Source organism: Helicoverpa armigera, chromosome 21 (genome assembly GCF_030705265.1).
Source record: "Helicoverpa armigera isolate CAAS_96S chromosome 21, ASM3070526v1, whole genome shotgun sequence".
NCBI lineage: Eukaryota > Metazoa > Arthropoda > Insecta > Lepidoptera > Noctuidae > Helicoverpa > Helicoverpa armigera.
Window position 1 is genome coordinate 1678133 of NC_087140.1, and position 22670 is coordinate 1700802.

General features: G+C 44.2%; 1 protein-coding gene across 1 annotated transcript; it reads left to right on the forward strand.

Annotated features, from left to right (window-relative positions):
* Nucleotides 1–3715: 3715 nt before the first annotated feature.
* Nucleotides 3716–22670, forward strand: LOC110380795 (uncharacterized). Its single transcript, XM_064040091.1, is given in 19 exon segments — nt 3716–3973; nt 5266–6157; nt 6291–6553; nt 7787–7876; nt 8264–8360; nt 8786–8963; nt 10080–10297; nt 10526–10699; nt 11266–11425; nt 11918–12023; nt 12340–12433; nt 12435–12486; nt 13012–13221; nt 13680–13814; nt 14361–14445; nt 14912–15101; nt 16131–16292; nt 16686–16807; nt 22514–22670. Coding segments are annotated over 19 exon segments (3504 nt in total). The 5' UTR covers nt 3716–3804; the 3' UTR covers nt 22621–22670.

Sequence of the window (22670 nt, forward strand, 5' to 3'; positions counted from 1 at the left end):
AATGTCTGCAAAATTGTTCCTTATCGTTCATATTTCTAGATACTGAAGATATCTATGTTTAGAGTAGTACAGGCTTTAACACAACTTTAACACATGCTTAATATAATAAGGAAGGTTTATTATTATATTAAGCATGGATCATCATCATATCGGCGTATTGCCGTCCACTGTTGAACTGAGTGTAGACTCGCTCAGTGAGCGCCAACCATTTTTCCTATTGGCTATGTGCAAACGAGTAGAGGCGGGCAGATAACGACCGCAGCGCACAACATGGCAGAAATTGGAAACAAATGCGGATGTTTCAAACCCGGTTTTTATTATTATATATTCATTTTACAGTAAAACTATTGAATAAATTGCACTTAAATAATGTCAAAAATACTATTTTAATTATATTTTTACTTATATTTTCAAAGAAAATTATAATGTTTACATGGTTATTATTTGACAGCTTCCGCAAATGTTGCAAACGCTACGCGTCGCCACCGTCGCGCACATAGCCAATATAGAAATCTGTAATAATTTGTATTTCAATCTTCTGGCTCATTCTAAAAATGTAGGTATGAAAATGCATGTACACATCACGCGAGCCGGGAATCGAACGGCGATCCTATCGGTGTGGATTACAATGACCTTATTTCAGCGCGTGACTCAGCCTGCGCCAGGAATAGCTGCGCGGCGCGGCGCGGGCGCACTTACGTCACACATTCGAATTATTTCATCTGGACTTGCGAGAGATACGGCAGAAATTCCACTTTACAGCATACTCGATGAAGATCAGCTGATGAGGAAACTCGTCTCTGTGGCAGTGCCGATTATTGCTCGGTTACTATTAAACCAACACAATTCATTTTGCTCACGGATGGTAGACGTTAGAAGTTTCTATGAAGCAAAAGTACAGTCCGTAAGCAAATTATGTAAAGAAATATATAAGCTAGACTGCAACTTTCTTTTGACATAATATATAGTTAGGACAACTATTAACATCCTGAGGTTTTGCATATATGGATGCATTCACTTCACGTAGGTACAATCATTTGTTTGAGTATGAGAGATCAATATAAATATTATATAACCAAAACCCAACCATCGATTGCCTTTTCAGTTCTAGGCTTCGATTCGATGGTCACAGGATATCGGCAGACTTTTTGGAACAATTAATGATTTCTCCGCATTGAAAGAGACTTCACTGTACTTCTCCGTAATCCTGCTGGCTCGACTGTGTGTGTCTACGTGAGCTTTTGATCAGAATCACTATGAACGTGATACAAATCGTAGAACGAAGGCCGTCTATTTTGTGCATAATATTATGTTTTCTTTCCATCCTAAACATTAAGACAACGCATGATTTTCTGGCGGTGAATGCATCAATATATTGTTGAAATCGAGACTATTAATTCCGATAGGATCAGATTCTATTCTTCCCTGGTGGTACTTACTGAGAGTGAATATAGTCTTAAGTATAAAAGTCTGCATGAGCTTATCTTTGTAGATATTCGGTAATACATGACTTGTTGTTGCTGTCCGTTCCGAAATATATTGCTGATGTAACAAACGTGTGGTGAGGTGAACCATATTCAATGAGTGGCGGATCCCAGCACCCTAATTTACTTTTGATATTTCACTTATTTCGTCTTTTTATGTACTCCCCCATATAGTCCAATAGCACTCTCTCTATATTCTCCAAAGACTATAAAACCACTTGACTGCGCATACAGTGCCCCGACGCTCGCCAAAGTTAGTGATTTTGCGTACTATAAGGCTACGATCAGTACGATCCTTTAGTAGCGACCGTGAACTGACCAATAGTAGCCGCGGATTATGTCGCCCCCCCCTGCCCGCAGTGGTGAGTCGTGTTCTTAGAAGAAATTGGCGAGTGCGCTCTCTAGTGGTTATTTACTTTATGATATTCTCCCTTAGGTACTCCTCTTGTACCTTGACTACTACTGAATGAATATGAACGTATGTGAGTTTTCTGCAGTATGGGATAGATCCGCCTCTGTTGTTAACCGACTAGTAAAAACTAAAGAATCTATCTAGTGCTTACTTCTTGAGCCTGTGGAAAACTACGGGCTATCAAATGTAATGAAATAACCTATACTATTTATTAAGGTAATGACTTTTTCGTACTCCCTTTGACGAAATCTTTTTCTCAATATCTAAAAATAGATATCTAACATCTATTGACGTGGTGGCCTTCATTTGCCAAGTGAGATATTCCTCTTTCCATGTGTCGGTGCGGATCAGTCAGTATCTAAGCCTTTTTCGGTTCTACGTTCGATGCTCGTCTCTATGGATGCGTAACGTTTGTTTTTAGCTTCAGATAGCTTTAAACACGAGGATTTTACATTATCATAATTCGATATTCATATTCGAATTGTGTTATAATTTTTATAATTACAAGATACGGTCCTAAGAGACGATAAAAAGGTGCAGTGGCTAAATTTACGGGCACATGCTTTCTCTATAAGTTTTCCATTCGGATAACCATGCGTTGTTAGGAGTGCTAGTGCTTACTATTGAAGGGAGTGTTGGAGTATTTATTTACGATTTCGCAACAGTTGGGAATACATAATTGGCACGCCCGCGCCGTCGACGTTACGTACAGAAATATTTCAATTTATTTGTGTAAAATCGAAGAGCAACAGATTTATGAGCGATTTGAAACACATAAAGCTGGTACATATATGTATCCGGCTATTATGGTCAATCGTCACATACCACAGGCAACATTCATGTTTTAATAATTGTTTGATATTAAAAGCGGTTACACTTTAATAAGATGTGCCCATAACAATAGGCTCTTCATTTTATTGACTCTTCTTGTGTTCGAGAACTGTGATCGAAGACTTAGTTACAAAGACCTAACTAAAATAAGTTCATCTTGGATGCTTCGGATTGTAAGAAGCAAGACTTCAGAAATTAATGTGAGACATCCAAATTAATATAATTTAGATGTAGAAACAGATGCAGAACTAAATTAACTTTGACATTGAGAGTATTTGCGATTTATGTTGGCCGTTAACCGAATTTACAATTTCTTGGCTTCCAAGCGATACTTATGTTTGGAGGAATTTTAGCCGGTAATAGCTGTAATCGCGAATTTAATGAAACCTCATTAATTCTAATGATGACATAATTCAAGTAGGCAGCAGTAAGTTGTTCCATAATCTTGATAGCTTTTCCTCGCGGTTCTTCTCGTGTCCCAAGAGAACTAGTTTTTGCAGTCGGATGGAAACAAGCCTTTGGTCTGCCTCAGGCTTTAGACTATCTGTACTTTATTACTAGTTGCGTGTACTTAACGCATGTCATAGTTGTTAAGTAATATCCAAATAACACTCTGTGTGTTGACATTGTAAACTGGGGGTCATGTTAGCTAACATTTATCTCTCATACACTGAGGTGTAACGCCTAGCGGAGAAGTATGTGCGACTACTTATTTAGTCAAGACTTTATTTTTGTTATTAAAGCAACGAAAATATTGATCTTCCTATTTTCTGTACACCAAGGGTATTAAAGGACCCTGTTACTTAGACTTCGACTTTGTCCGTCCGTCCTTCTGTTTTTTCCTCTCTTGGCCTTTATGCTATCAACTGTTTTCTCTTAAGTTTTACTTGGAAGAGCATAACAACAATGCCATCAAGGATTGCATGTTTCCGGACTACGGCAAAGAATCCGCGCATTTCCTCCGTTTTACCGCGAAAACTTCATCATTGCATGACGTCTTGTCATTTCCTTCCATACGACCTTAACATTCTGCTTCTCTCTTACATGTATCTGTCTCGTTCGTTAAGTTATACTTGAATGTTTGAAGTGAGGCAGTGCCTTTCACTCGGCGAGAGAAACCGGTGGCATGACGCGTTGTGCGAAGTCGGTGTAGGCAGCTACACTAGTGCAGTGACAATGAGTTACGAGTATAGTCATGTGAGACCAAAGTTCTTGTGTTTAGTGTACTTAGTGTTGATAAGTGTTGGTAAGTTGGACACGAGCTCTGCTCGAACTTCCTAACTGAGCAATCCTGACAGACAGGTTTTGAGTCGATTTCTCTATTATTTTGTTGGTCATGTTTAAGTTTAGGATAAATATAGATACGGAAGTACTTACAGTAGAAGTTTATATTGATTTAACTTTTAAGTTAGTGTAGGGATTGACGAATAACTGCTATTGAACTAGCATTAAGTAACTTTTTAGTTATGTGATAACTTTCTTATTTATCATTGTTTCGCAATAGGTACTTAGACTATCCTATTTAGAGTCACAAATAAGATTATAACTTATAGTAAACTTAGATATAACATAAGGTTACACAGAAAACATACTTAACGCAACGTAAAGGAATCCTCTTAAGCATTAGGTGACAATCATTAACAAAACCAGCAAACAATTTGCAACTGAGTCATTACGAAATGAACTTTCCAATAAGCGCAAGATATCTTTGTCTGTGCATTAACAACAAAAGCATGAAGTGTCTCAGGGCGCAGACAACGCCGGGCGGCGTGCTAGTTCAGCTAGTTGTGATGGCGAGCACGTTCGGAGACAGCACACGTAACTGGACATAGGAATGTGTGGGCTAAATGTTAAGTAACATATGACTGGCGATGTCGCCAAGTTTGTGTACTGTTATGTTATCAAATAAACAATAGTGGTTAGGTGGACCTTTAGGTTCTAGATGTTGGAGTCCAAAAGTAAAAAAAAAAAATTACCAGACTAATTCCACAAAAATTTACAGGATTCTTCATATACTTACTCATAATAGTTAAGAGAATACCCAAGAGTTTTAGAGAGGTGGTGGAACACCCTGACGGAATAAAACCTTTCTCATCTCGGTGGAAATTATTATTAACATCCTTATTTTGAATTTGCATACCGGTCACGCTCAATTGGCTTGGGATCATCCTATTAGGCACAACCAGTTTAGCTGTTAAAAATATTTACGAAATCAAACAACCAAATCAGATTTCCTTTGCGGAGGTTTGTGTATTTTTGTGGGCTTCTCACGTTCATGTTTTGGGTATTATCACAATACGCGGCGCACAATCGAAAGTAACGTAAATACGTAGTACGGCGGTGTCTCTGCATCATTCATGATGTTTACAAAATACGACGGTTTATAGTGCCGAGAAGGCACGAGTTTCTACTTCCATGAATCTTCAAGCTTGTTAAATAAAGTCGATTATACGCAGGGTGATAAATGGTTTCTTTGGGATGTTTTGAATCACGTAGGTTTAAGTGTGTTCCTGTAAACCATAATTCGGATTGTTTCAGAAATATCAAAATGTCTGGTGCTCCGGGCGTACCTGTCGCAGCACGGGCTGCACGGCGAGGTGGAGTTCTCGCACAAGAACGACACGCTGATCAGCATCCGCACCAACCTGAAGCCCACGCTGCAGTTCCCCGACGGCGTGTGGCGCTGGACCGTGCACGAGTTCCCCGTCGACTACCGCGACCTCTCCGACGCGCGCTGCTCCGACGCTAACCTGGGCAAGGAGCTCATTGATCTCACCGAAGAGTTAGGCTACCTCATCATCCCGGGGAAGGACCATGCTGAGTTTGAAAGCAAGAACACTCTGACAGGTCCCGACGGACTCTGGGGCAAGAGCATAGTATTTGAAACAGCAGAACGAGATAGAGTCATTTGTGCATCTATTCTATCAACAGACCAGACTTATGAGAAAAATGCTATAGCTAGGTTTACCTCCCCAGTAGCGGGGACATTGCATTTTAGGTGGCTTTCAGCCAAGGAGTCTGACGAATCAGACTCCTATATCCAAGCAGACTTATATCATACCAAAGCCGTTTCAGAAAAAGTGCAGTTTACAGAACACAAGTGGAAGTTGTTTGTGACGGACATTTTTGATGCCGACAAGGGTAACTACGAGGACAATTGTAATGTTCTTCAGTTGGTGTTTGATCCCGAGAACAGTGGGGATGGGATGAGCGTGGGGGACCTGGACAGCAGGCTGGGGCTGATCAAGGTGGCGACGGACGCGAACGTCCAGAAGACTAAGACGTTGTTCAAGGATGACGTGATCAACGTGCTGCGCGGAGACATGGAGGTGACGCGGCGGAGTCTCTACGTCGTTATCTACGACAACAGACATTCTGATAGTTTCCTTGCGTGTGCCAAGTTAAGGCCTTTGCAGGCCAAGAGTACTAAGTGAGTATGATAATTCAATACGTAGTTTGATTCAATGAAGACATTATTTTATCCTCTCGTAACATTGGGGATGGAAGTTCGTTACTTTGTTTGTTTACTTATTCGTTGTTTTAATAGTAATCCAAAATTGCAGAGCCCTTATAAACATGGACGGCATCCGCGGTTCAGTGGACTTCACCCAGCGCTCGCCGTTCGACCCGACGTGGACGAACTTCCAGCTGGGCGCATCGGACCAGGACTACGAGTCCAACCTGCGCTTCGTGAGCTCCGTGCTGCAGTACAGCGTGCAGGAGCTGCCTCCGAGGCTCGTGGGGGACGATATCGCCTCTATATGCAACACTACCGGAGGGATCTATAATCCTACTAACATTGATTTGTCGAATCTGCCTCCGCCGGGTGAGTTTAAATTTGGGGCATTTTTGTGTTTAGCTACCTACTCTAAGACATACCATGTTGCATGTTTCCTGAAGGATTGGAATGAAATCATGAAGGTTTCACATATCAAGATAAAAGCCAGCTCAAAATTCTATCAGTGTCTAAGTGTCTACATCATCCAAATAGGTCTGTGGCTGTTCAAGCTTGACTGTTTGTGGCCAATTTTAGTAAAATAAACTGACAGAATAATAGAAAGGCGTAGATACAATTATTATGTAAATATGGGATTAGGATATACGCTAGCGGAAAATTAGGCATCTATATCGACAAGACAAGCTCACACGTAAAGAATGTTCTATTTCAGACGCGCGGCTAATTATAGTATCTAGGTTCCCCAGTTCAGTTAGCGAGAATACACAATTACACATTCTTGTGAACATTTGTACTAGAAACTTTAGAAGATGCCTCTTTCAGGAAACAATTAGAAAGTGATTCATGTAGAAGTATTTATAGATGTTGGCCCTGTTTCATCTCGACAACAACACTGGGACGTATCATTATTTATATTATTCAAGATACTTTTGCAGTTTTGCATCCTCTAGTTGGTACATATGTTTTGAAATGAGTAAATAATATATTACTACTGTCTAACATTAAACGCCTCCCTCTCTTCTAATTATTTTACTGTGCCCATCAGGGTCCATAATTGTGACTATCGATTTTTATATTTTCACCTAATATACATTATGGAATGCAATAAACGATATGATATGAGATTCGTCATAGTTAGTAGAATGTATAAGATCGCGTGGACAGCTGGTGCGGAGCCAACACTCGTGTTTACCGCGGCGATGTGACGCGCCGACGACCATCGACACATTTGTTTCCAAAATAACCACTCGATCTCACTGCGACAATCCTACGAATAGTATAGTGTGATTAGGAATGCTAGGAACTTTATCATTGTTCGATGTACATTTTTTGAAAGCATAGTGAGCAAGTTGTCATTCGCAGTTGTTTAAATATGTTACGTATGAAGAGATTAAGTTGTAAATGGTAAGTATGTGAAATATTATCGTTTGTTTCCATATGATACGCAGTACTAACATGTTTTATGATAGGTATTTTCCCAATGTTTACCTACCCACCTATGGACTGATGGCAACGATAATGTTTTCTTGGAGGTACTTGGTCAAAACTTTGTTAAAATGGACCGCGCAACCTTAGGCTTAGACTTACACTCACAAATTACAGGCATGGGTACCCAGGACCAGTACCCGGTGGGCGACCTGCTGGGCAAGCACAAGGACCGCACGGAGTACCTGAACCACCGCTACCTGCTGCCCGGCTGGCGCACGAGCTCAGCGGCGCCTACTGGGACGATGTACCTGCCTGCACGGCGCCAGCAGTGTGCTGCATCGCGCGCTGCTCGTCGAGGTACGTTACACACCTGCACCACCGCTACCTGCTGCCCGGGCTGGCGCACGAGCTCAGCGGCGCCTACTGGGACGTGTACCTGCCGCTGCACGGCGCCAGCAGTGTGCTGCATCGCGCGCTGCTCGTCGAGAGGTACGTTACACCTGCACCACCGCTACCTGCTGCCCGGGCTGGCGCACGAGCTCAGCGGCGCCTACTGGGACGTGTACCTGCCGCTGCACGGCGCCAGCAGTGTGCTGCATCGCGCTGCTCGTCGAGAGGTACGTTACACACCTGCACCACCGCTACCTGCTGCCGGGCTGGCGCACGAGCTCAGCGGCGCCTACTGGGACGTGTACCTGCCGCTGCACGGCGCCAGCAGTGTGCTGCATCGCGCGCTGCTCGTCGAGAGGTACGTTACAGGCCCGAAGTAATACGTCCAAGGCCAATTTCGCCCATGGCGGCTGTTCTCATATAAGGAGATCAGCCAACTGCGCAGAACATAAAATAGTGCACAAGCATTTATAGGTGCACTCACTTGAATAGCGCGATGGGACGGCAATCCGACACGACCGGACACGATCAGGCACAGGACCGACATTAACGTACTCTGCGATGCACGGGTGCATCAATAACCAACTTCCAGGCTACGGGCAGCATTGTGAAAGGTTCTAAAATTCACAAAGCAAGCCCAACCCGGGAATCGAAGCTGTGACCTCGTGCTCAGTACCCGCGCTTGCGAAAGCTAGACCAACGAGGCAGTCTAAAGAGGCCGAGTACATAACGAAAAACTAAGTTGTAGCATGTCATCTCACAAACTCCTCGGCTTACTTGCAGACGGTCTCCGAAGCAGGACGTGTGCGGCACGATCCTGCAGTATGAGGCGGAGACGGAGTACCAGACGCCGATGTCTTCCGCCCAGGTCATCTTCCGCTACCCACTGGTGGGCCGCATCATCTTCCGCCAGCCGCAGGACCGGCCCTGGGAGGACACCACCATCATTGTCGAAGGATTGGTGAGTGACTTTACTTTGTTTAGGTACAGACAAAATTTGTTTTGATTGATATTACAAATTTTTGACATATAATGAATATTATATAAATCTTGTTCATGAAAATGAGAGATAACGTATATTATCTGCAAATATCACTTCATCACATACATAGGTTTTTTAGATGGTAAATAATTGTTAAGAACGGACCAAGTATCAAGCCCCGAGGCCCACCTAACTGAACAGGCTGGACTAAAGACTGAGCAGCGTAGATAGCTATACATTGCAACCTATGATGTCAATATGATTCCATCACCATTAAAACTTCGTTTTGTACGACGTAATATTGTAACTTGCGTATAAGGATATCGTTGTGGACGCAATGAAACGCTTCGGACTACGCAAAAGAAAATTCAATCAAAACGGAGTAGAGACGTATTGGCGTATTGGAGACTGATTAACAACTTGAATGCGACTGCATGCTTGCTTATGGACATGAAGGAAACTACATATAATGATATGTTTCCACTTAGGAATACACATTAATTTATAAAATGTAGACTATATTGACTGTTACAGTTCTTGATTATTCGATATGGATCTTATGTGGGGTAGGCTCACCTTGAGTTCAATAGGTTCTAGTGAACAAAGTCTAAATTGATTCTTACGATTTTACTCAACCTTCAATGTCGGTAACGCGTAGCGTTATAATGCTAAGATTAAGATCTTGTTTTGATACTTTTGTCAGTTGTGACAATAATAATGGCGTCCACGGCCGATTTCGGCCACGGCGGCTATTCTCACTTAAGGAGATCAGCCGGCTGCGCAGGACATATTATAGTGCACAAGCATTTGCGCAGACACAGGTGCACTCCCTATTCCTTCACCCTCATAACCCGATGGGACGGCAATCCGACACGACCTGAAAGAGATCAGGCGCAGGACCCGCATTTACGTGCTCTCCGATGCACGGGTGAATTAATCACCAACTTCCACACTGCTTTGTGAATTTTTTAAAAAACCCACAAAGCGATTTCGGCCCGGGAATCGAACCCGAGACCTCGAGCACAGCAGCCGCGCTTGCGACCACTAGACCAACGAGGCAGTCTGTTGTGACTATATGGTGGTATTGTGTGTCAGGTGCACGCGGACGGCGCCACGGTGAACAACACGGCGGGGCACCGCTGGGCGCTGCACGAGCACGCGCCGGGCGCCGACTACTACAACTGGACGGCGCGGTGCCTCAGCGCCGGCAGGGTGTACCAGCCGCATGCGCTGGACATCGACACCAGGCATCCCGAGTCCTACTGCCGGCCCGGCCTGGAGGGGCTGTGCAGGCTGGGAGACTTCACTACCAGGTAACTACTGTATGAACTACTGTGGAACTAGTGGCAGTTCTCAAATCTGCGTGATGTAGTTTGATACGGAATGATGACAACAATGTCTGCTGCAGTAACAGTTGGGAATGACACCTTAATTTATCACTCCCAGACTTGGGGATTTTATACCGCAAACTTCTCCATATAGGAAGCCAATCCTTATAACTGGAAGTTAATTCTAATTATGCCATTGTCCTCGTCCCACAGACACGGCACGCTGGCGGTGGCAGGCCGCAAGCGGGACTCCGCCCGGCTGACGCGGCGGCTGTTCACAGACGGCGCGGTGGCGCTGGCCGGCAAGTTCTCCATCATGCGCAAGTCGCTCGTCATCTACGACGACCACGGGCCCGTCGCCCGCGGCGAGAGGATGGCATGCTCCATGTGAGAATATAGCTCTTTTATGCTTTTGCTATTTACATTTATATAGAATGCGTTTTCTGTATGTGCTTCAAAAGATCGAAAATAGTCGTTCATCTGGATAGATTACAATCAGTTTTTTTTTTTAAATATATGTATGTATTAAAATTCCAAGAGATGTGAAGCGGGTTGGCATTATAGGTTCGGCAGTATATATCGAACAATTTATTATACTTGTTTGGTTTGTAAAATTCATCATTTAAAGCTGAACGGTATGAGTTGACTCTTGCGGTTCGGCTGCCGACCGCATAGTGATATCCGAATATTCATCTACACATATTCGATATTTTTTCTCATAATTTGATCTCAATAGTTTTAAGATTTTTGTTTCGGCGGAGGGTAAGCTTGGTCTCGGTGTAGTACGGGACTAATCTACTTTAGACACCAGTCTCTATGTTTAAAGCAACTTGTATCTATCAAATTCATGTATTTTGATGGTGAGAAAGAAATAAATTGATTGATTGATTTTATCGCTCAGATGTGGCAATTAATGCCGACCCGATGTAGTATTGTTTTGTGTGGTGTGTCAGCGTGTCGGGGCTGCCGCGTCGCAAGGCGGTGGCGCGCGGCTGGTTCGGCGGCGCGGCGCGCGGGCGGCTGGAGGTGACGCAGCAGTCGGAGTACGACGTCGCCAACGTGCACGTGGCGCTAGAAGGCCTGCAAGATGTTCACAACTACAAGATACATGCGGTCAGCATCGAACTATCGCCCAGCACATACAGGAACCGCGCCGGATTCTTGTGGTAGCTTGAAGCCGCCCGAGCGGCTCATGCGAATTTATTCTTTTGCAGTCCGTGTCAAGTCAATTAATTTTTATAAAATATTAAATTGTTTTCTTTAAATGCGTTCCGCCGCGCTTCCAGCGGTGTGTGCTGGGCCTATGTCTTACAGCAGTTTTCATATCACCTTAATCATATTAATCATAGAGTCTACCTGGTTTATTGGAAAACGTTAGATAAAGACGAAAACATTTTTTTTTTGGAAATTAACTAAAATTTATTTCGAACTCGACGACTTATCTACTATCTATCAATGTCCTTGCTGAAAAGAAATATTAAAAAATTCGCGATACAAAATTATCTGCGTTTAAGCGTTAGCTTCCTTTTAATAAAGTACCGTCTGTATACCCTGCATACGATATATTGGTAGCAATTGTTTGACGCCATTGTATGCTGATTGCAGGTGCCGGTGGAGAAGGACCTGGAGTTCCCGTGCGAGAAGACCACCCTGTACGATACCTTCAACCCCTTCCACGTCAACAAGAGCCTCAGCCCACCGCCCACCAAAGGTAGCTTATTTTGTTCATTTATTATATACCTCCATCATATTTACATACATATTGTATCCTAACCCGTAACTTTAGCTGCATCTCACGACTACATGGCTTCTTAGCCAATTGTCGGTCACTGCGGCCGTTCTCATAGAAGGAGATCAGCCAGCTGCGCATGACTTTGTGGTACACAAGCCTTTATCTAGACACAGGTGCACTCTCTGCGCCCGATGAGACGGCAATCCGACACCACCGGAGAGATCATAAGAAGGACCGATATTTACGTTTTATGTTTTTATTGTGTTATGTTTTATTTATTATTTGTGTGGTTCAGGCACGGCGGACCAGTACGAGCTGGGCGACCTGGGCGGCAAGTACGGGCTGGTGGAGGCGCAGTCGCTGACGGCCGCCTACAACGAGACGCAGCTCTCTCTACGGCCCGCACAGCATACTGGGCAGGTCACTCGTGCTGCACAAGAAGGTGAGGACTGTGCGCAAGCTGCTAAATATCTGGAGCAAGTAGAGAGTCGGGCTCCTTGCGCAGGCAGTAGGCACGAGCTATGTGCTCGAGCTCAGCAGTAGCACGCGGGTAGCTCGCTTTGGGTGCATTTAAACGGTGCAAGTAGCTAGCGACTCGCGCATGTACTAAAAATACCCACCCGCATGCTTTTATCACTTGTCACTTGCACATGTTAACTTATCTTTAACAAATGAACTAAATGTAGGTAAATATTACATAGTGATTGCCCGCCTGATCTCTTCCACTCAGTCACCCGGGGTACAATGATACCCTTTCTTAAGGCTGGTTATCAGACTCTCTGACTGTCAATAATGTTCAAAATGAAGATGACATACATGACGATGGTGAACATAATGACAATTACGATGATGACAAACTTGATAGTAAAGGTGACAATAACGAAGAATTTCCCTGGAATGGTGGGAAATAGCAGGCACTATGTATTGATTAATGTGAAATAAGTAACCATTTAGTTGTGACTTACAGAAGAACCGTCGCTGGGCATGCTCGTCTATCGAGCGCGGCTACAGTCCGTCGGAGGCTCGCGAGCTCCGCGCCATCGCGTCGTTCCACCACCCCGGCGGCTTCGCGCGCGGGTACATCCGCCTCACGCAGCTCATACACAACGACGGCAGTGCTAGCGACACCATCATAGAGGTCAAGCTGCGACACCCGGGGCTCAGGGACACTAATGTCGTGAGTAATATCTAAAAAAATATTTTATTTAATTTTCCTACAGTTTTAGGCGGCCCTCAAGTTCTCCCTCAAGTTTCTCAAGACTAACCTTTTTCAATATATTGTAAATATTTTTGAAGATAAATTAAAATCTTTTCATTAAATAATTATGATAATTATGTCTAAATAAAGATAAATATAGATAATCCCTACTAATCCCTACTTACCTACTAATACCTACTAATATTATAAATGCGAAAGTAACTCTGTCTGTATGTCTGTGTCTGTTACGCTTTCACGTCTAACTGATTTTAATAAAATTTGGTACAGAAATAGAGTTGACCTTGAGAAAGAACATAAGATAGTTTTTATCCCGGACTTTTGAAGTATTCTCTTGGAAATGCGATATAACCGAACTCGCCTCGGGCGGAAGCTAGTATTGAATAAAATCTTCAGCATTATTGTTTGTCTCCTCGCAGACACGTAACCACAACTGGGCGATCTTCGTGAACCCGGTGGGCGTGGACGCGGCGGTGAAGGTGACCAACACGCGCTGCGTCGCCGGCGGCTACCGCTGGAACCCTTACTTCACGCAGCTGGCTGATCCGCTCAATGTGAGGAATATTAGCTTCACAAACTGCACTATTCATTCACCGACTATAATATCTATAACCGAGTATTTAACGACTTCGACTACCAAACCTGAGGACCTGGGTTCAATTCCCGGTTCGATCAACATTTATATGATGAGCATACTTGTTGGCCGTGGTCTGGGTGTTTTAATATGTAGATATTTACACCTATGTATATATGTAGCTACATGTAGTTTATCAGTTGTGTTAACACCCATAACACAAGTGAATCAATAACGTACCATGGTCTAACCACCAGGGAGTGAAAAGGTGCCCCAATATAAAAAAAAATGCTCCTATATGCAGAGCAGAATTATTTTCTATGTCGAGTGCTTGAAAAAAATAATAACTTTTGTTTAATCTTTCGAAAAGCCAGCCTTGTTTTGGAATGCAACACGGTATGTTTCAAACACTCGTAAGTTCCTATGTATCCTAGATTAGTATAAAGTTTTGTTAGTCACATTTATAATGAAACTGGTGTCTCTAGTATTTTCTAGCTTGTTATAAATATAAACTTTCGTGTGTTAGCATGACCTGTACCAGCAAGAGTGCGGTCCGGACAACCCGCTGCGCTGTGACGTGGGCGACCTGACCGCCCGCCTCGGCACCATCAGTGAGTACCAACTCATACACATTCCGATCACTTTGTTATGTTGCAATGGTACTATTTGTTACTATTTGTATTTGGCCTTGGCCTACGAATGACTTGACTTTGACTTTAGTAACTTGTATTCTCCTTATGTACTCTCGTTATTAACACGTTATTAATATTTATAAGCGAGGATTTCATTCATTGGTTCTCTGTCGTCTATGACTTCTTTCTATTGGAACGAAGTTCCTTATTGCGCGTTGTGAAAGGGAGCTAGACGGAAAAAATTCTTACGAAAACTTTGTCACGACACTTTTTGCTATAGTAAGCTATTGTAAGCTGTGCGGCGTCTCTCTGTTTGTCACTCTCACTAATTAATCGAAAGGAATTTCGTTCCATTCCATCCGGGTGTCCCTTGACCCCTCTGAAGTTTTGTTTTTATATAGCTATAAGTCTTCCAAAGTGTATTAAATAAATTTGTCCCCGCTAGACATAGGCGCGGAGCGTCAGATGTTCATGGACAGCAACTTCCCGCTGGAGGGCACAGTGAGCGCGCTGGGCCGCTCCGTCGTGATCTTCGGCCCCGAGCGCAGCGCCGAGCGCTTCGCCTGCGCCAACATCGAGCCCGACAAGGACATCATCAAGTACGTCAATATTATGAAGCCGCCGCGATTCGTGCTGTAAGTATACCATGTCATTATTTAAACTTTTTTGGTATTTATTGAGAAAAACTGAATATATCTAAGGTAATGTGTATTATCGGTAAATTAATAATAGATTCTAGAGGATTTGATGATCTGACGTTTGAGATCAGCTGGTGTGTGTCTATGTGCCCCGCAATAGGTGGCCAGGCCGCACGGCAAGCTAGCATACTTTGCACCATATTCGTCAATCAAATTCACATGCTACAAAGTGGACATTCGTTTATTAAGACAAAAGCGAACAAAATCGCGGTATATGCGGTGAAGCTCCTGCGAGGTTTGGCGCACAACCCGGGTGTGCTGCACCTGCAGCTGTGCGTGCCGGACAGGTACGTGTGGAGACGGCGGCGGCCGCCACTGCTGGCAGTGCCGGCAGCCAGAACCAATCTGCTGGCGAAGGCACCCTTCACCCGCACAATACGGGTATTAAACGAAGTGCATGAGAGAATAGATTTATTTTCGTGCAATCTGAGTGAATTAGCAATAGTATTGTTAAATATTATTAGTTATAGTTATTAGGAGATTTTATTGTGTTATTTAGTGTTAATTTTTTTATAATTTTGGTATAATTATTTTGATTTCTCGTGTTGTTTTGTTTTGTATTAGATTTAAGTTACATTTTATTATTTTTGTATGTGTAGCTATTGTGGACATCTCTATCAAATTGGTTTGTAAACTGTAATGATAGTATGTATGTTTTTAAATAAATAAAGGGCCCAAGAATTTATTTCGGATTCATTAAGCACACAATAAACGTGTGGCCGATGCGATCATCGTAAGTGCGCGCAAAAACAGTCATTTCATAAAAGCCGCAGCCACGCTACAGCTGCACCTTTTCTAGCCCAGAAGCTGACCTCCTCGGGCGCGAAACTACTCAACGTACTGCAGTGCTTGACAATCCACTACTGTAGGACACTACAAAGTGCCAGTTTTGCGTCTCATTCAAAACACTTGATATCAATACCAGTCGTTGTATGCGTCACAAACTAATGTAACTATGTTGTGTAGCGGCATGTTCCTGGAGGACATGCGTCGTGTGCTGGGTGTGCCGGAGTGGATGATGTCGGTAGATGCCAGGCGAACCCGCGCCCTGCACGGCGGCACCTGCGTCCAGCTGCTGCTGCACTTCACCGGGCCCCACGCCAACCGCCTCGAGCTAGACTTCACCAAGTATGTACTGCCTACACATACTGTAGCCGATACACTGCGGCCAGCTGCTGCTGCACTTCACCGGGCCCACGCCAACCGCCTCGAGCTAGACTTCACCAAGTATGTACTGCCTACACATACTGTAGCCGATACACTGCGGCCAGCTGCTGCTGCACTTCACCGGGCCCCACGCCAACCGCCTCGAGCTAGACTTCACCAAGTATGTACTGCCTACATATACTGTATATTGCAGCCCCGATGCACCAAATGATCTGCTGATGTATCACGATAGTGATCGCTATCGCCATTTGAGGCTTGAATCGTCATTTTATAACGGCTGTCAAAAAAGTTGATCCTCATCCCGCTAGGTCAAATTATTTACAAGAATAGTTCAGAAGACCATGTTTGTTGCAGACTGCTGGCGTCAGGGCGGCTGGACTCGCCCAGCATCTTCATCCCCGGCTACGTGAACACCAAGAGAAAGAAGACCATCTCGTACCGGCCGTGCGGCACCACCGACCCCAATGAAAGCAAAAGTAAGTCCAACTAAACTAACACAGTTCTGTACAAAGCTACTACTTACTATTTTGTTGTTCTTCAGAAACTACGCTACTAACTGGAATACGCGCCGAATTGGAATCGTTATTGCTAGTAGATACGTTTGCTTCTGCAAAACTTGTAGGCGTTAAAAATTTAGGTACGCCAGTTGTTTCCTAAATGAAGGCATACAAAAGTAAAAAACAAGTTTATGTTAATAGAACGGCTGTATTACAATCTGGTATTATCACATAACTTCAAACTAATAAATACCTAGTTACTACGGTATTATGTCGTCCAATTTCAATATTGCAGCCTCCGGCCATGTTACAAGTATACATAGTATATTTGCGCAAGGATTTAATTAATTTCGCACACAGACTCGCGGCACATACGATATACGAGACTCAAACAGCCTCTGGTACATAGAGCTAGTCGCGGGAATAATTATAAACCCAGCCATTCTCATATCTGACTAGTATCCTAATAATACTGTGTACATTGAAGTATTAATGAATGATTACTTCGAATATATTTATAGTCACAAGTCTCATTATTAATATTTATCCTTCTCTGCTTGAGAGAAGGCCTTAATACCAGTGGGATGATAAAAAAGTCTAACGATGATGATGTTTTGGTAGTCAAAATTGATTCATAAATGGTTTGTGCTATTAGAACGAACGTTTTGAGACGCCTATAGCTTTAGCCTATTCCTTACCTATTAATCATTTACCTATTTAAATTCGTTGAATAGATGTTCTGTGTCAATAATAAAGTGTCGGTTTAAAGACTCGCAAAATTGATCAGATTATGTTGAAAATAACAGTTATTTAATGTTTACAACTTTATCATTTGTTAGTAATTTTGAAACTATTAAACCGATCCCAAAACTTATTTCACTTATAGTCACACAAGACGTGTTCACAAAGGACACATTGTCGTAGGTCATGGTCCACGTTCAATCACCAACACTGGTACTCCACATGGGGAACTGTGGAACTTTCTAGAAAGCTGGCGAGTGACCACACCCAGCTTCCCACAGCCGCTGCAACATCGTACATACACCACAGTTCCCTGCAGCTGTGTGCATCTCTTTGTGCACTTGGCACGGGCGCGGGACGCATGCGCGGGAACTCACCGGTCGATATGTTAAGTCCTATGTGCGCCGGGTACATAGGCAGCACAGAGGTGGTACATAACCGAGCCCGCGGCTCACAATCAATAAATACAAGCTCTAATGGAGTATTTCTAGAGTCAGGATGTAGTATTTATTGAGCTATCAATTCTGTTTTGTATGAGATGAGAGGAACATTTCTGTTACCTTATGATTTTATCTCATGTTCAACTTTAGATTTTCACGCGTGATGAATTTTCGACTATTCCGACTTTAGTATATGATTAAAAACCTATAGATACCTATCGAAAACATGTCCACTAAATAAAAATTAAGCGTGTTATGGTATTCATCGTGATCGACCTTTTAAAGATGTTCATAACTTTAGCTCAAAGACACCAACCACAAAATCTAGACTAGGGAAAACAAAACAACAGTGTAATGTGTTCTCTCTCGCTTGCCACAACAAAACAATACAGTATTCAACAGGCTGGCACTGTGCCAGGAGTCCTGGTGACCGTGTCACAACACATTGTGGTGACTAAGCTACACCACGGAGGAAGATCAACAGGTCGCCACTTTGAAGATAAAGATAAAGATTATTTATTTGTCCAAAACATGAGTATGCAGTACAAAACAGGTTTGCAAAGCAGGGTGTTACATAAAAAATCATAGTTCTTGCATGTTTTGCCCACAAGGGCGTACAAAAGTTAAATAAAAGATAATGCTTACATTTCTAAAATAATTTTAAAAATATGAAAAGTAAATTAAACTAAGATATAAACTAGATTCATCATCATCATCATCATCATCTCAGCCATAGGACGTCCACTGCTGAACATAGGCCTCCCCCTTTGATCTCCACAGATACCTGTTGGAAGCGACCTGCATCCAGCGTCTTCCGGCGACCTTTATAAGGTCGTCTGTCCACCTCGTTGGTGGACGTCCTACGCTGCGCTTGCTAGTCCGTGGTCTCCACTCCAGCACTTTTTCGGCCCCATCTGCCATCTGCTCTGCGAGCAATATGGCCTGCCATTGCCACTTCAACTTGCTAATCCGGTGGGCTATATCGGTCACTTTGGTTCGTCTACGGATCTCCTCGTTTCGGATTCGATCACGTAGAGAAACACCGAGCATAGCCCTCTCCATAGCTCGTTGAGCGACTTTGAGCTTTGAGATGAGGCCGATAGTGAGAGACCACGTTTCGGTGCCGTAAGTCATCACTGGTAACACACATTGGTTGAAGACTTTCGTCTTGAGGCACTGAGGTATGTCGGACGAAAAGACATTGCGTAGTTTCCCGAACGCTGCCCAGCCGAGTTGGATTCGGCGGTTGACCTCTTTCTCGAAGTTGGACCTACCTAATTGGACTACTTGTCCTAGGTAGATATATGAGTCAACAACTTCGAGTACCGAGCTTCAACAGAGACTGGGGTGGGCTGAACATGGACATTTGACATAATTTTCGTCTTGTCCATGTTCATTTTCAGGCCCACCCGTTGTGAAACTCGGTCGAGGCCCTCGAGCATCATACTGAGTTCCTCCATCGACTTTGCCATGACTACGATGTCGTCGGCAAACCGAAGGTGAGTGATGTATTCGCCGTTGATGTTGATGCCAAGTCCTTGCCATTCCAGGAGCTTGAAGGCGTCTTCCATTGCGGCGGTAAACAGTTTCGGGAGATAACGTCCCCTGTCTTACGCCTCTTCTCAATGGAATCGGCTTCGTGCTATGCTCCTGTACTCGGACCGGACCGACATGGTGGCGTTATTATACAAACACTTCAACACCTCGATGTACCGATAGTCAATATGGCATCGCTGGAGTGACTCAAGTACCGCCCATGTTTCCACCGAATCGAAGGCTTTCTCATAGTCCACAAACGCTAAGCATAATGGCAAGTTATACCCTCGGTCTTCTGTATAACTTGCCGCAGCGTATGGATGTGGTCTATGGTACTAAAGCCTCTTCGGAAACCGGCTTGTTCGGGAGGCTGGAAGTCATCAAGCCTGTGTTCGAGACGGTTCGTGATAACCCTTGAAAACAGCTTATAAACATGGCTTAGAAGTGTGATGGGTCTGTAGTTCTTCAACAGGCAGTTGTCACCTTTTTTGAAGAACAACACCACCCCACCCCTGCTCCATGCTTCAGGCGTTTTGCCCTCGGACAGGACGGAGTTAAAGAGCTTCTGGAGGACTTTAAGTACCGGTGTTCCACCCGCTCTCAGAAGCTCTGAAGTGATTCCGTCCTCACCCGGCGCCTTGTTGTTCTTAAGCTGCTTCAGGGCCATCCTAATCTCGTACAGACTGATGTCCGGGATATCTTCGGTATAATGTCGGGACAGCTTGGCTCTTGGATCTCCTGCCAAGCTGTTGACGGGCTTTGCGACCGAAGTGTATAACTGTCCATAGAACCTCTCAATCTCGCCTAAAACCTCTGCCTTGGTCGACGCTATGCTGCCATCCTCCCGTTTCAGCTTAGTCATCTGGCTTTGCCCAATAGACTTGTCCTTTGCGAACACTTTGGAGCCTTGGTTTCGCTGTATGGTCTCTTTAACACGATTCGTATTAAAGAGACGCAGATCGTGTCGCAAGGACTTGGATATTCGTCTATTGAGCTGCCTATATGACTTCGCGTCGTGGGAAGACTGCAACTGTAGCAAGCGTCGTTCAGCCATGAGGTTTAAGGTTTGGTCGGTCAGTTTATGAGGCCTATCTTTACGGCAAGGTCTAAAAAACTTAGCCCCTACCGTGCGGACAGTTTCCACTAGCCCGTCGTTGATCTCGTCCACTGACACTAAGTTCTCGAGGCAAGCAAAGCGATTAGAGAGCTCGAGTTGAAAGCTTTCCGGGTTTTGAATATGGGACCGAGTAGGTCGGAGCGTAGACTTCATCAGACTGGACCTTTCAAGTTTAACATTGATATTCAGTGAGGCTCTTACGATTCGGTGATCGCTTCCGGTTTTTACCCTGTTGATCACAGAGACATCACTGAATATCCGTCTCTTGTCGGTCATGAAGAAGTCTATCTCGTTTCTCGTGAAACCATCGGGACTCAACCAGGTCCATTTCCTGTGAGGCGGCTTCTGGAAGAAAGAGTTCATCATGAAGAGTTCCTCTTTCTCCAGAAAGTCAGCCAGCCTCTGTCCCCTAGGGTTCCGTTGCCCGTATCCAAATTGCCCCACTCTCAACTCATCACCGCTTTTCTTGCCCAACCTAGCGTTAAAATCCCCCATAACAACAGTGAAGTGGGTTTTGGAACTATGTATGGCCCTACTTACGTCCTCATACATAGTCTCCACCTCATCATCGGAGTGTGAGGTCGGTGCGTATACCTGAATGACCTTCAGCGAATATCTTTCGGATATTCTGAGTATTAGGTATATCACCCTGTTCGACACACTGTCGATGGTTGTTATGTTGTTTACGAGGGACTTGTGAACGAGAAACCCGACACCACCTTGGGACTTTTGGTCGCCCTCCCGGTAGTAGAGCAAGTTACCAGACTTCAGGGTTACGGTGTCCTCTCCCTCTCTACGGACTTCGCATAACCCTATGATGTCCCAATGTAACTTGCTCAACTCCTCTTCCAGCTCGCAGATCTTTTCGTCAGTCCTCAATGTGCGTATGTTGTGTGTTACCAGGGCCAGTCGTCGTGGGGGTGGGTAGCCGGATCTCTTCCGGAGATTCTTAGCACCCCCTGCTCCGCCGTTACCTTGACCGCTACCCGCGCCAGGGATAGCGGAGCTGCCGGGGACTGGGGCCTGGTTTCTGTGCTTCTCATTGGGGTAATTGCCTATAATCGCCACGCTTGGCAGGCGGGTTGGCGATCGCAGTGAGGGTATGCAGTACGCGGAGGACGCTGCTGCCCGACCTCCGGTTTGTCCCTTAGTCGCCTCTTACGACACCCACGGGATGATTTGGGGGGAGCGCAATTCTAAGCCGGCGTCCCACGGCATTACACGGCATTACATTACATAAACTAGATTACTTATTTAAAAATTCGTGAACATTATAAAAACAGTTTTCTATTAAATATTTTTTTAAATGAAATTTAAATTTTGCCACAGCTCCTTCACAGAAAGGGAGATTCTGTTTTGTTTGAGAGTTGTCTTTTATTGCGTGATGTCCCAGAAAAAGAGGATGTTTCTATGCTTTTGTGGCAACTAGGAACACTCGACGAAAAGGCGCGAAATTTTCTCATTGCTACTGCTCTCTAAAACAATTAAAACTTCATTTTAATCCCTTTGTGGCATATAACATAACGTGAGAATAAAATCCAAGAAATAAGCTCTGACGACAATGACTTCTCAAAGCCTAAAACTGCATTAAGCACCCGCGCGGCTTAACTATACAAGACACTATGCAAAGCGCAGGTTAAACTTTGTTTTCAAGGCCTGCCGCTGCTGCGGGATTGTTCACAAGAGTTACCGCGGCCCTGGTACATAAAAGGCCTACGATGGAACATGATGGGTTTTAGTCAGTAAAAGTCTGACGCTTCCTCACTGCGGGAGGAGTCATTTGATGATTTCCCATCCGGAAAAAAGGTTATAAGGTGTTTTCTCACGTTTTCTAAACTTGTGAATTTCCAGAGAACTCGTACTTCTTCTCGTCATCGCCATCTTCAGCGACGCTGACGTCACCGGCGCAGGCGTTGCTATTGCTGCTGTGCGCGGCGCTGCGCCTCGCGAGGCTCTAGTTGTACTGTCTACTGCATGCCAAACTGTACATATGTATTTAATATATTAC